At 30.5% G+C, this 13,618-nt stretch overlaps 1 protein-coding gene across 3 annotated transcripts in view; it reads left to right on the forward strand.

Annotated features, from left to right (window-relative positions):
* Positions 1-13,618, forward strand: part of LOC115879725 (aminopeptidase N-like) — a 41,941-nt gene that overhangs the window by 6,835 nt on the left and 21,488 nt on the right. Inside the window, exons 1-3 of one of the 3 annotated variants that reach the window (XM_030896686.1) lie at positions 5,239-5,529; positions 7,838-8,000; positions 13,046-13,286. In XM_030896686.1, coding sequence (XP_030752546.1) covers positions 7,839-8,000; positions 13,046-13,286 — 403 coding nt within the window. In that variant the 5' untranslated portion in view covers positions 5,239-5,529; position 7,838. Of the gene's footprint in view, positions 1-5,238; positions 5,530-7,461; positions 7,556-7,837; positions 8,001-13,045; positions 13,287-13,618 lie in introns of those variants that run through there. The other 2 variants (XM_030896687.1, XM_030896685.1) reach the window with 2 other exon arrangements.

The raw sequence follows: 13,618 nt of genomic DNA on the forward strand, positions 1-13,618 counted from the left end.
CAAAATAGGACACCCTGTACATCGCTGGACGTTTAAAGTCATAGACTACTGGTTAAAAACCAGAAAAAAAATACGCTTTAAAAATTAAAACTAAATCTTAAATAATTTAAAAACGATTTATTTTAGGTATAGGAACATGTATAATCAAAAAATAACGAATTAAAAAGCCTTTCCACTAATAAAATAAAAAAGTAGGTTTCCATTTGAAAAAATATGATTTATGATTGTTTTTTAATCTCTCAATTCCATGACAGCTACGGCCGATATTATATGACATTCAAAGATTCAAACAATTTAATTTTTGAAATAGATAGCCACATGTCTTATCTTCATGTCCCAGCGGTTGTGGTAATCACTAAATTTGACGTTTAGGCTATACAATCTTATTTGATTGGCAGTTTTTTTCCTCCAAAAAATTTTTTTTTTCTCAAAAACGGTTAATGTTAGGTATAGCGTGTTTGATATCATAATTCATTAAATTTAACGTTTTTGCAACTAGAGCGCAGTCATCAGCGTATTGAAGTTCTGTAATGAATTTTGTATGTGATTTTGCTCTGCGAGTCTTTTTTTATGTTGAACAGACCGCCGCGCCGGCGCCATCGTATCTGTATCTAATGCCAGAGCTAATGCCCATTCCTCTTTCCTGCAGTTTGCTGTCCACCTGTGCTGTCCACTATAATGGAGAGCGCTGCCTATCCCTTATTTGTAATTCCTGGTACACATCATTCCATAGACCTTTGTGCTATCTAGAGCTTCCTTATGACTTCTTATTTCAATGTTCTTACTCTTACTCTGCACTCTGTACATTCTTCAATAACGTGCTAGAAAACTGTATTTTTAATAAACGGTTCTAACCTTTCCGTGTTAACATTTCCACGTTTTTTAACCAAACAAAATTAGATTGTGTTGCAATAATAGACAGATAATTTCAGCCCACCAGACGCTAAACAATGAAAAAACTTAATAGTGGTTAAATGTTACTACTTTCACCTTGTTGGAATTATAATAATACTATTACCGTTAAACTATTGTAATACGGATCAATTTGTATTCAATTCAGAATCATGTACAGGGAGTTGTCAAATCAGTTGGAAATAAAATCATAATTATTATTAATGATGACAGTAAATGGTTAATAAGTTTTATATACCTTATTAACCTTGAGGTGCAATTTTCAAGTTACTTACTGGTAGTCAATCAGTTAAAATTTTTGTTAAAAAACATATATGTGGACAGACATAATATGGTTTTCAGAGCTAATGTTTTCAAAATGTACGGGGAGTTTTTGCTTTGTTTGCATTTTTAAGTTGCAGCACATTTTGTAAAAAAATATGTGTGCTTGGACACTGGTTTTTATCAAAGTACCGAAGACAAAAATACTGTGCGATGGTACTTACAAAGTGCATAATTTGTGGAATTTACAACAAAAATTAAAATATAAACTTCCATCAGTTTACCGCTAGTATATTGTGTTTGGATCATATAGATTGATTTAAAATACATTTGATATTATACCGGGTGCGTCTCAAAAGTGGCTCACCCCTATAACTTTTTTATTTTTACAGTTAGAAAAAGAAAATTTGGTACCGTAAAATGGGGTGAATAGAAACAGTTTCGTAGGCTATTAGCGATATACCGGTTAATAAAAATGTGGTATTATTTTCCCGAATATTTTAAAACATGGGTCTTTGTTTGTTCTTTGTGTATACATATAATTTGATTTTTGAAAAATATGCATATAAATATTAAATAAAATAACATTTGTGTTTCTATTCACCTGCTATTCGGGAGAATAGAAACACACATTGATGTTAAGGTTTTTATCTATTCTATTTCCAACAAAGTGATTAGAAACAGTAAATTATTACATATTTAAGTAGGTTTAACAATAATTAACAATACATATAATATAACAACTTACATGTGCCAGCTTATGTATTACTTTAAAAATAAATATTTTATTTATAAAGTTTTCGCGCCATACAAAATAGGTGATAAATCGATCTCACATTTATTGATCAACTGATTGACAGAAACAGTGCTGCCACAGATAAAAATATAGTTTCTACATTTTATTGTGTATTACCAATGATAGAAAAATTAGATATGTCGACTCTTTTTACTTTGAATATTTTTAATCGTGATTTGATTTTTTTCAGAAATTTTGTTTCTATTCACCACTATGTTTCTATTCCCCCCATTTTACAGTATGTTAGTACATGACATAAATTAGGATTGATACACCTTTGGATTTTTAAATGACATCCTCGGTATTTTTTTTTACTTTATTCGATAGAAAATAACACTCTGAATAGAATGACATATCATTTGTCAAGTTTTGACATTTTCGTATATGGTTTATTTCAAATTATAACTTGCGGTTCGTAACGAAATTTTTTCTTAAAAAAATGCTTTTCCAAATATGCTAATGAGCCACCTCCATTTGAAAAAATTGAGATATAATTAAAATACCATTTGATATGTCATTCTATTCAGAATGTCATTTTCTGTCGAAAAAAGTAAAAAAATACTGAGGGTGCCCTTTAAAAATCAAAAGTTGTAGTCATTTCCGGTGAAACAAGAAGTGACCAATAACAATTGAATACGCCAATTAATCCTAATTTATGTCATATACTAACATACCAAACCTCGTTTTTTATCTGAAAAAATAAAAAAGTTATAGGAGTGAGCCACTTTTGAGACGCACCCGGTATACTGTTCACCACGTACTGTTCACCAAACTAGGACGTCAAATCTTGGAATAAAAGTCAAACAAAAAACACAATCATCATCACTATGTAAATAAAAAAAACGGTTTGGTTACATTTTGATTATACAGGGTTGTTCACCACATACGACACGGATTATTGTAGCTAAACGATGAGATTTTTACAAATTGTAAGTTTTGGGTTCGATGAAGGACTATTAGAGGTACAATTTAAAAATAATTTTACAAGATACAGAGTGTCCCAAATAAGTAAAAAATATCAAAGTTGTATTTTTTTAAATGGAACACCCTGTATATTATTACATTTTTAGTTTCTACGATTAAAATAAAGGTAAATTTGATTAAGGTTTATTATACGTAAACCTTACCGTTTTTGAAATATTTTCAATTTTGTGAAATTGCAGTAAAAATTTTAGGGCTTCATTTCTCCAAGGGTATCAAAGGTTTTAATACTAAATATTTACTGAAGTTTATTTACTGATCAGTTATTGTGTTGCAATAATAAAAATAATACTACCTTATACAGAGTGTCTAAAAATTTATTTTAAATAATTATTAGCTTCAAACGGCAATAACTTGTTTAATTTAAATAGAACACCCTGTATATTTTACGAGAATTAGATGCACAATTTAATTGTCTATCAAATTATATTATACCATTTTTACCTATCTCTTTAAGTTTCCATAGAAAATGCATTTTCTTGTAATTTAGAACTTATTTATCAATATACCCATGGACTATTGACATTTTAGATTATTTTTAAAGATGTACCAAATTTTTAAGAGTACAGATACTAATATTGTCGATATAATTCGTTTATTTCAATAAAAATAAAAAAAACTGTTTAAATATTTGTTAAAGAGGACCAATTAATATGATTCCAGTATTCAAACTACATTAACTGACTGTTTGCGTTGATTAATAATAATTGCTCCAAATACAAAAAACTGAATTTTGTATGGGCATTAGACAGTGTGATAAAAAGTAACACCTTAAAAATGAAATTTCATTTTTCATAAATACTTATTTATAACAACAGAGACTTTAATTTGATAACTTATTATTATATTGATTTCTGACTCAAATCCACATTTATTTATAATAATTTATTAACGAACACAATTAAGTATGTAATTAATTAGTATATGGGCGGAAATAATGGTGTTATATTTAATTAATGGTATACTCTTTGATAAAGATTTAAATAGTTTTCTTTTTGCATACAAATGGGCTAGTAATATTATCGTTTTGCTAAAAACGATAATATTACTAGTCTGTACATTTTGTACATTTGCTGCTTTAAAAACAATCTAAAATGTCAATATTCCATGGATATATTGATAAATGAGGTCTAAATTATAAGAAAATGCATTTTCTACGAAAACTTGAAGGGATAGGTAAAAAATGGCATAATACAATTTGATAGACAATTTAATTGTGCATCTGATTCTCCTAAAATATACAGGGCATTCCATTTAAATTAAAGAAGTTATTGCCGTTTGAAGCTAATAATTATTTAAAATAAATTTTTAGACACTCTGTATAAGGTAGTATTATTTTTATTATTGCAACACAATAACTGATCAATAAATAAACTTCATTAAATATTTAGTATTAAAAATATTGATACCCTTGGAGAAATGAAGCTTTAAAATTTTTACTGCAATTTTACAAAATTGAAAATATTTCAAAAACGGTAAGGTTTAAGTATAATAAACCTTAATCAAATTTACCTTTATTTTAATCGTAGAAACTAAAAATGTAATACAGGGTGTTCCATTTAAAAAAATACAACTTGATATTTTTTATTTATTTGGGACACTCTGTATCTTGTAGAAATTTTTTTAAATTGTAGCTCTAATAGTCCTTCAACGAACCCCAAACTTACAATTTGTAAAAATCTCATCGTTTAGCTACAATACTCCGTGACGTATGTGGTGAACAACCCTGTATATATTGGGTCAAAACAGATCAATATAATACCCTATGATCGAATAAAAACGGCGTCAGCAATGGCTATGAAATGACGATCGCTGTCATTTTATATGTAAAATTATATGGGAAATGTCATCGATCGTCATTTCAAAGCCAACTGGACAGACTTATATCTTAGAGACCAACTTAATATTAATTTTGGCCATTTGAAAATCGGATGAAGATATTATTGAGATCTAGCAGCCATGAAAACATTTGCAGTTTATTACTTAGGATTATGAATCACGTTCATTTTAATTATTTTATTTAAATTTGATAGAATCAGTTCGTAAAAAACATCCTGTATGTATCATTTGAGCCAAAAATCATGGCGATATTTGCAAATATATTTTATCTCTCATCAACAAAATAAACCGTTTCAATCAATTGTTATTAATCTGTAACAGAATTTTGTTAAAAACAACATTGCTTCCTGTGTTTTTCTCTTAGTGACCGGTTTATATGTTACGAATTTGTAAAACTACGTTAATTACTACAGCAAACAACTCGATCCGCAAATTGGCTACGTGTTTTGGGTGCAAATCAGCCGATGTAGAATGAGAAAAAGCAGACAGAAGCCTCAACAGCTGAAGCGCTTCACGGTTCAGACAGTCTTTTCTAAACAGAGAGTAGAAGTTTTTAGATTATTGCGACTAGAAAGTGACTTCAAACATACGTCAGTATAAAAATAATATTGTTGTGAATCTATCTCCCGGATTGGAAGTGATTATGTAAACTTTGTACGTGCAGAATATTTATTTTTCTTACCCGTGCAATACATCACTAAATTACTAATTAGAAATTTGTTGGATTTAACAGAAAATTAGTAAGTAAATAAGATATATTTTATACAATAAAATGAAATTTTAAACCATTTAGTGTAAAATGTTCTTTCTATAAGTAGATAACAGATAACTAAGTTAAGCCGTTTAAAAAAATAAAATTTTCTATATACAGGGTCCGGCAGTAGTGCGTTGGGCATTTGTAGCTCCTAGATTAAGAAACTTGGGACTTCTGCATAAGTGCAAACCTAAAGTATGTACTAGGATGTACCGTATGATCGAAAAAAAATGGCGTCCAGTTGGCTTGGAAATGACGATCGATGACATTTCCCATATAATTTTACATATAAAATGACAGCGATCTTCATTTCATAGCCATCGCTGACGCCGTTTTTATTCGATCATACGGTATTTTAGGAAAATATTTTAACTTCTATAGGATGGCTCTAAAAAGTGTGAGTGGTCGGGATGATTTTTTTTAAAATAGAACACCCTGTATATTATTGCATTTTTGGTTTTCTTTTAGATCACTTTACATAATCTTAAGATATGACTAAATATATTTCGTTAGTTTCAGAGATATTAATAAATAAACAAAAAAATATATTTGTCAGCATTTCTTAAAAAAGTACATATTAAAAATACAAGAACCTCTGTCCTGAAGTCAACACTATATTAAGTATTTACTTTAGATGGTCTGTAGTTACTTTGCAGTAAATACGGTACCTAATCGTAAATCACACAGGATGTTCAAAATTTCTTAAATAGACTTTCTAAAATAGAAAATTATTTTTCTTCGTTTTTTGTTTAAATGGAACGCCCTGTATATTATTTTCTCAATAGATGGAGAATTAAAACATGAACATTTTTTGTATTTAAAACATTTCAATATTTAAAAAATAATTTTATATTTTAGAAAGTTTGGCGTAGAATTTTGAACATGTATGATTTACGATTACCAGATTTATAATAATGTAAGTACAGGCATAGTACAGGCTTTTAACTCTATGGTACAGGCCATCTAAAGTAAATATCCATTATTGTTTTGAATTCAGAACAGTTCAGGCTGAAAAATATATATTTTTGATTTATTAATTAATATGTCTGAAACTACCGAAATATATTATTTATTCACATCCAAGTTCATATCTTAGGATTATGAAAAGTGATCTGAAAGGAAGCCAAAAATGTAATAATATACAGGGTGTCCTATTTAAATAAAAACTTTCCCGATCCACTCGCACTTTTGTGAGCCATTCTATAAAAGTTAAAATATTTTCCTGAAATACATCCTGGTACATACTTTAGGCATGCACTTAAACAAAATTCTCAAGTTTTTTATTCTAGGAGCTACAGATGACCTAAGCACTATTAACCGGACCCTGTATGATAAGTTTGGCTCTATTAAATTTTTATAGTACCTATCTAGTTGACTAAATATTAAATATTATGCAAGGTGCTCATAAAAATCCTAATATTTCAATTAGAAACAAGTATTTTTACAACTTTTCATTTTATTAATCTTAAAAAATAAAGAACGCTTTGTATACAGAATGTCCCATTTTGGTTGAAATCATACCATATTATGTGAAGATATAAGGATGCGGTTTGCACAAACCTGTCCCACTTTTTTGTCAAACGGAAGATGCTGTAAACAAAATTTCCATAGCACACTTCGTTTTTGAGCTACAGGGTCTTTTTAAAAATTTTGCAATTTGGAACATCTCCTGTATCTCTGTTATTGTGATGTTTCGTTATTTCAAACGTTTCTTTAAAACAGTTTTATTTGAAATCTATTAAATCTATTTTAAATAAACCAGACATCGACATAATTCAATAATTAATTAATAGTTAATAATTAAAAAAGCCAATTGAAATTTGCATTATCTGCGAAAAAAAATGCTTATTATAGAATGAATGTAGTAAAATGAGACTTACCCTTGTAATGTGATGTAAAAAAAACAGTTCGAAGAAATTGTTTTTAGTATAGAGACAGAAATAACAAGGAAATATTGTAGATGCAAATTATTTGTTTTAAATTTATGGAAGTTTTAACCAAGCAATTAGCAAGTAAGTAACGATTAAATCAGTTAAATTGTATTGTTTACTATGGTAAAATATTGTACTATCCAAATTTGAACACGTATCGCAAAATATTTTTAAATGGTGTCCTCAAAGTGGAATCATTTTATAAATGCTTTTATATTTTTTTTTCTTTATTAAATTTTATATTTATAAAATATATAAAGAATAAAAACTGTCAGGTATACGTCAATTTAATTTGTCAATCACCTCATTTACGTATCAGTCTTATTTTTTTAACATGTTTTTATTTTTTATATAATTTTTCAGAATGAAAACAGCGGCTATCGCTGTGCTGTCATTTTTGACGTTTGTCAATGGACACGACTACAGATTACCGAAAAATGTGATGCCCGAAAATTACAGATTGGAGATCATCACTCCGCTGGGCGAGAAAGACAATTTTGACTTCCATGGAAAAGTATGGATAGAGGTAAGTTTCTGTTCTGTTCTATTTGGTGGATGGAGCGAAGTGCAAAAAGACATGTGGCACTTAGTACAATGTCCCTCTTATTAACACGGTTTTAGTCGATATCTTACAGGGCTGTTACGAAATAAAAAACAGCGACCATTTGACTTGGAAATGACAATCAATGACATTCCCCATACAATTTTTCATATAAAATGACAGCGATCTCCATTTCATAGCCATTGTTAACGCAGTTTTTTTCGATCATATTGTAGGTATTTGTCATTTGTCATTAATACCGTATGATCGAAATAAAATGGCGTCCAGTTGGCTTGGAAATGACGATCGATGACATTTCCCATGTAATTTTACATATAAAATGACAGCGATCTTCATTTCATAGCCATCGCTGACGCCGTTTTTATTCGATCATACGGTATATTGTGTGTGTCTTTTGACCAAGCGTTTGGGCCTATTGGTGATCTTAAGGTTCTAGAGTAAAATACTCAACGGAAATAAAAAAATACACGTTTAAAACATATTTTAATTATTACAGAATTAAAACTAGATATAAACGTATAATTGGGACAAAAATTAGCTAGATGAAATAAAATGTTCAAAATGCTTCTTTTCCTGTTCACTACGTAAAATGATTCTCTTTTCAAAATATATTTTTATGTTAAAAGCTATACCTATGTGGAGTTCTACTTCGAGAAGCAGCTACAATCCTTTCTCTCATGTTGTCGACAATAGTTGGTCGAGTTTTGTAAATACTGTCTTTAACTTATCCCCATAAAAAGGTCCTGACTAAAATAGATAAATCAGAAGCATTTAAGTATTCTATTAATTGTTGAATGCACACTGCAGTAGCCAACTAATACAATCATATCAATTCTCCCTGATGTAGGAAAGTTACCATTTTCGGCAAATTTCTGGGATTTTTTTTGTTTTAACTAATTATATCGCCAAATATTGTTTATTCAAATTTATTATTATTTTCTTTTAATTTTATAAATAAAATACAGTGTGTTGCATACAAGAAACTTTATTTTATATAAGGACATGTATGAAATACCTACGAAACATTGGAAACCGACATTATGCCACGATCCACGATGGTTTTTGCAGTTCACAGTTCACAGCACAGCTTTTTAAGTTTTTAATGCCACTTTTTCACAATTATCACGAGTTTTGAAGATTCTGACTTTGACAAGAGATATGGACAAGAGAAAAATATTTCTGTTTTCGTTTGCGGTTGTTCTTAGCAACCGCTATAGCAGCGCCAGACCGCGTACAACGGTCGCGAACCAAAACAATTTCGCGACCTAAAATTTTGACGGGCATTCCAATCTAAATTTATTTCCTTCATCTCTATGTACTGTCACAACATGAGAACTAGTTGTTAAAGTTGAATTAATTTGACAGCTATGTTGAGAGATTTAACCAAATAATAAAGATCTACCGACACTAAATAAAAAAAATAAAATATCTAGCAAAATCTTTGTTTGAGTATTTTTAAGAGACATTAATTCCCAATTGAATATCGAAATAATATACTGGGTGTTTTATTTAAAATAAAAAGTAGCTTGCGTTTAAAGGTGACGAATGTTCAATATTAATTTTGTCTCACCCCCGGTATAACTTTTTGGGTCAAGTTTTAATTTGATTTAAAGTACAATAGTTATTTTAACTACATATTAGGCTATACCGGTAAATTCCAATTTTTTTATTCAATTATTTAAAAAACACAACTTTGATGTGTATTTTTTTGGGGGGGGACGCCCTGTAGTAAAACTCTATTTTTAAAAAATGCTCTAAATTAACCTATACATGGTGTCCCATAAATAAGTGCAAGTAATTTTTTTGCAAATTTTCAAAGTAAACTCGGTTATTTTGGACTTATTTGGAAAACGGTAAAGATAAAAAATATTTCTTTTAACCAGATCTACCACCCCTTAAAATACTTGCACTTGTTTCTGGGACACCCTGTATTTGCTCACAAAAATTCATTTCAATACAAACTGTCGTTCTCCTTAGAGCCTCAGCGTCGTATGAAAGGCGCCACCCAGTATATATTCGTATATACAGAGTGGCGCTATACAGCCAATATGCTACAAAATAATATTTGTGGCATATTGGCTTCTTTTTTTATCCAATTATCCTGAGTCAACTTAAGTTTTGTAAGATAATAAGTGCTGTAACTTATCCAGTAGTCGTTTTGAAGCTTTGTAGGGTTTATGTTTATAATAACTGGCCCACTCTCTATCAATATGCTGATGCGTTTACCTATAATTTTTCTATGAGATATTATATGATAGTTCGGTGGTTTTATGGCAAAAGGTGCTATGTCGAAATTTTGGCGTTTTTCTTGTTACCTATAATATGGCAATAAGTTCTATGATCCATAAAAATCATTTGTTTCCATGTGGCTTAAAAAGTCAAATGGAACATTTTTAAGCCAAATGAAACCATATTATTTTTATGGAATTCAAAATTTTGGACAAAACACGTTTTTCGTGTTACAATGATATCGCAATAAGGTTTCGACATAGGATCTTTTGCCATAAAACCACCGAGTTGTAGGATACTGGCGTTTTTGTTCATAGTCCATTTATCTTGAGCTTATGGAAGTTTTGAAAGATAATAGCTCATGTAATTAATCACTCCAAGTTTGATCTTAAAAAAGCGTGCATTTCAAGCGAATTTCTCGATATCTAATTGAATATAACACTAGAGAAATGTACATAAATAATTAAAATAATTGTTTGAACTTTAAAATAAAGCGATGTAAAGGCTGTCTGTTGCAAGGCGCCGACCACGCCGCTCCTCTGTTTGCAAACAAAACTAGTCAAAGACCTGACTCGGTTCGCCAGTTTCGTGATTTGAATCGATTAGCCTTCGCAGTTTTTGATTTTAAACATTGACCTATATTATTTCGAAATCGTATTTTGGTTTTGTCGATATCTAAAATAAGACATATCTGCATATACATGGTGTAAATGAATAAACGCGAAAAGTCAGGAGGTAATTGCGTTTGAAAGTTAGTTATTTTCTTGCTTACCACGGGTTAAGCACGAGTACCGGAGTACGAGGGTCTCAAGGGTAACGAAAAGGCAGATGACATGGCAAAACAAGGCTGATTAATGTCATTTACAGCCTCAGAACTCTTGTGCGGCGCTGCAAATGTAGTTACAAACATAGCCATAATAGTGGGTGGTCAACAAAATTTCTAGAATGGTGGAGGAATTCATCAGGTCAGAGAGAGGCGAAAAAGTCATAGTGGAACATTCGCCAAAGTTAACGGCAGATCTGATAAGACAGAAAGACTGTTAAGCTGTAGTACGTCTACTGACATGGCTAGGATTGACTAGAGAAGCCGTACAGATTTTGTTAATCTGAAGAGGAAATGACAGAAAGCGTTTTATGATTTTATGTTAGTGCGACCGCCTAGCAAATATGCGATTCTTAGGCAATGATCTGGCTCACCCCTTTGACTTTTTTATTTTTTCAGATAAAAAAAAAACGAGATTTGGTATGTTAGTATACAACATAAATTAGGATTGATTGACGCATTCAATAATTGTTTTTGGTCACTTCCCGTTTCACCGGAAATGACTACAACTTTTGATTTTTAATTGGCACTTTTGGTATATTTATACTTTATTCGAGAGAAAATTACATTCTGAATAGAATGACATATCATATGTCAACTTTTGACATTCTCACTTAATAAAAAATCGTATTTTAAAATTCAATCTAGAGTGCCATGGCTGTGTTAAAATCACTAAGTTTTAATCAAGGAGCCTTGGAAAATAAATTTGATCGTCTAATGTTTTTAGTGTCTTATCCTGGCGGGTTAAAAGATGGCCAAATCATATTTTTAATCATATCTCATATATTTTCAAATGGAAAGATGGTGGCTCATTAGCATATTTGGAAAAAGCATTTTTTTACGAATTATTTGGTATCACACGTTTTGATATTTCGAGTCAAATTATCGTTATGAACCGCATGTTACAATTTCAAATAAACTATATACGAAAATGTCAAAAGTTGACATATTATATGTCATTATATTCAGAGTATCATTTTCTATCGAATAAAGTAAAAAAATACCGAAGGTGCCATTTAAAAATCAAAAGTTGAAGTCATGTCCGGTGAAACAGGAAGTGACCGAAAACAATTGAATACGTCAATCAATCCTAATTTATGACATGTAACATACCAAATCTCGTTTTTTTATCTGAAAAAATAAAAAAGTTAAACGGGTGAGCCACTTTTGAGACGCACCCGGTCCCGGTATAGAGGGCTCAGTCTCCAAGTTGATTATGAACTGAACTGGCTGATAACCACCTCTAAAAAAATCTGATCTAGCCATGGATGAACTACAAAAACAATATACATCCATAGCCTAATTTGTACAAGCATGTTATTTACTAGACAAGGAGTGTAATGTCATATTCATATTATTAGACCATTTGCGTTTGAAAATATTGATAGGCGCCTAAAAGTTATATTGTTTCCTTGTTTAATGTCCAGTTGTAATAAAATTCCTAATACAGATACGCACAAATAATTTTTTTAAACGTTACAAAAGTATTAATTTTTGCGAATAAGTACGAACATACCGTATGATCGAATAAAAACGGCGTCAGCGATGGCTATGAAATGAAGATCGCTGTCTGTGTTTTATATGCAAATTTATATGGGAAATGTCATCGATGTTCATTTCATAGCCATCGCTGACGCCGTTTTTATTCGATCATACAGTATTATTAAACTGACATAAAGTGTCAAATTCAACGAGAGTAACGGCTTCTCGATATATAATTACATACAAGGTAGGACTTTTAAATCTTTTTATATTATTTGGAACGTTTGAAATTGTTTAAAAAATTATTTGTGGCGTTTGAAAAAACAATAACATGTTCCATTCAGAGTAAAAATGATTTTTTGTGCCTCGGTTGTATGTCAAAAATCGCCACAAAAAGTGTTATTTTTACTCCTAATAAAACAATTAACTATTTGTGCAAGAAAAAATATACTACGAACTCATCTCTATTTTTCAGACATCTTGCGTAACTCCCACAAAAAACATAACTCTGCACTCCAAAGACCTGGAAATCGAAGAGGAGAAAGTGGCTCTCAAGGACATTTCCAGCAAAGTCATCAAAGAAATCAAGGAGCTGAAAGTGACCTACGATAAAGAAAACGACTTTTTGATCATTTTGTTGGATCAACCCCTCACGGAGGACCACCGCTACGAAATTTATATTCCTTTCAAAGGAAAACTGAACGATGGACTTGCAGGTATGTATAGTCTATGTTACGAATCAGGGAAGATTTCGACAGACCCCTTCCAAAAAATGACAGAAAATACAATTTGACTGTGAATTAAAATGACAGACACAATTGTCACTTATGAATCCTGTGGTTAGAAAGACTATACACAGGGTGTCCCAGAAATAAGTGCAAGTATTTTAAGGGGTGGTACATCTCGTTGTTCAAATAAGCCAAAATAACGGAGTTATTTTACTTTGAAAATTTTTGCTAAAATTTTGAGAAACGCTGGATCTTTTCTGGGTATTATTTTTCTTGTAAATTTAATCTAATACCTATGTTGCCATATTATCATGAAATAA

Source organism: Sitophilus oryzae, unplaced genomic scaffold, assembly GCF_002938485.1.
Source record: "Sitophilus oryzae breed Bouriz unplaced genomic scaffold, Soryzae_2.0 scaffold_1586_pilon_pilon, whole genome shotgun sequence".
NCBI classification, from domain to species: Eukaryota; Metazoa; Arthropoda; class Insecta; order Coleoptera; family Curculionidae; genus Sitophilus; species Sitophilus oryzae.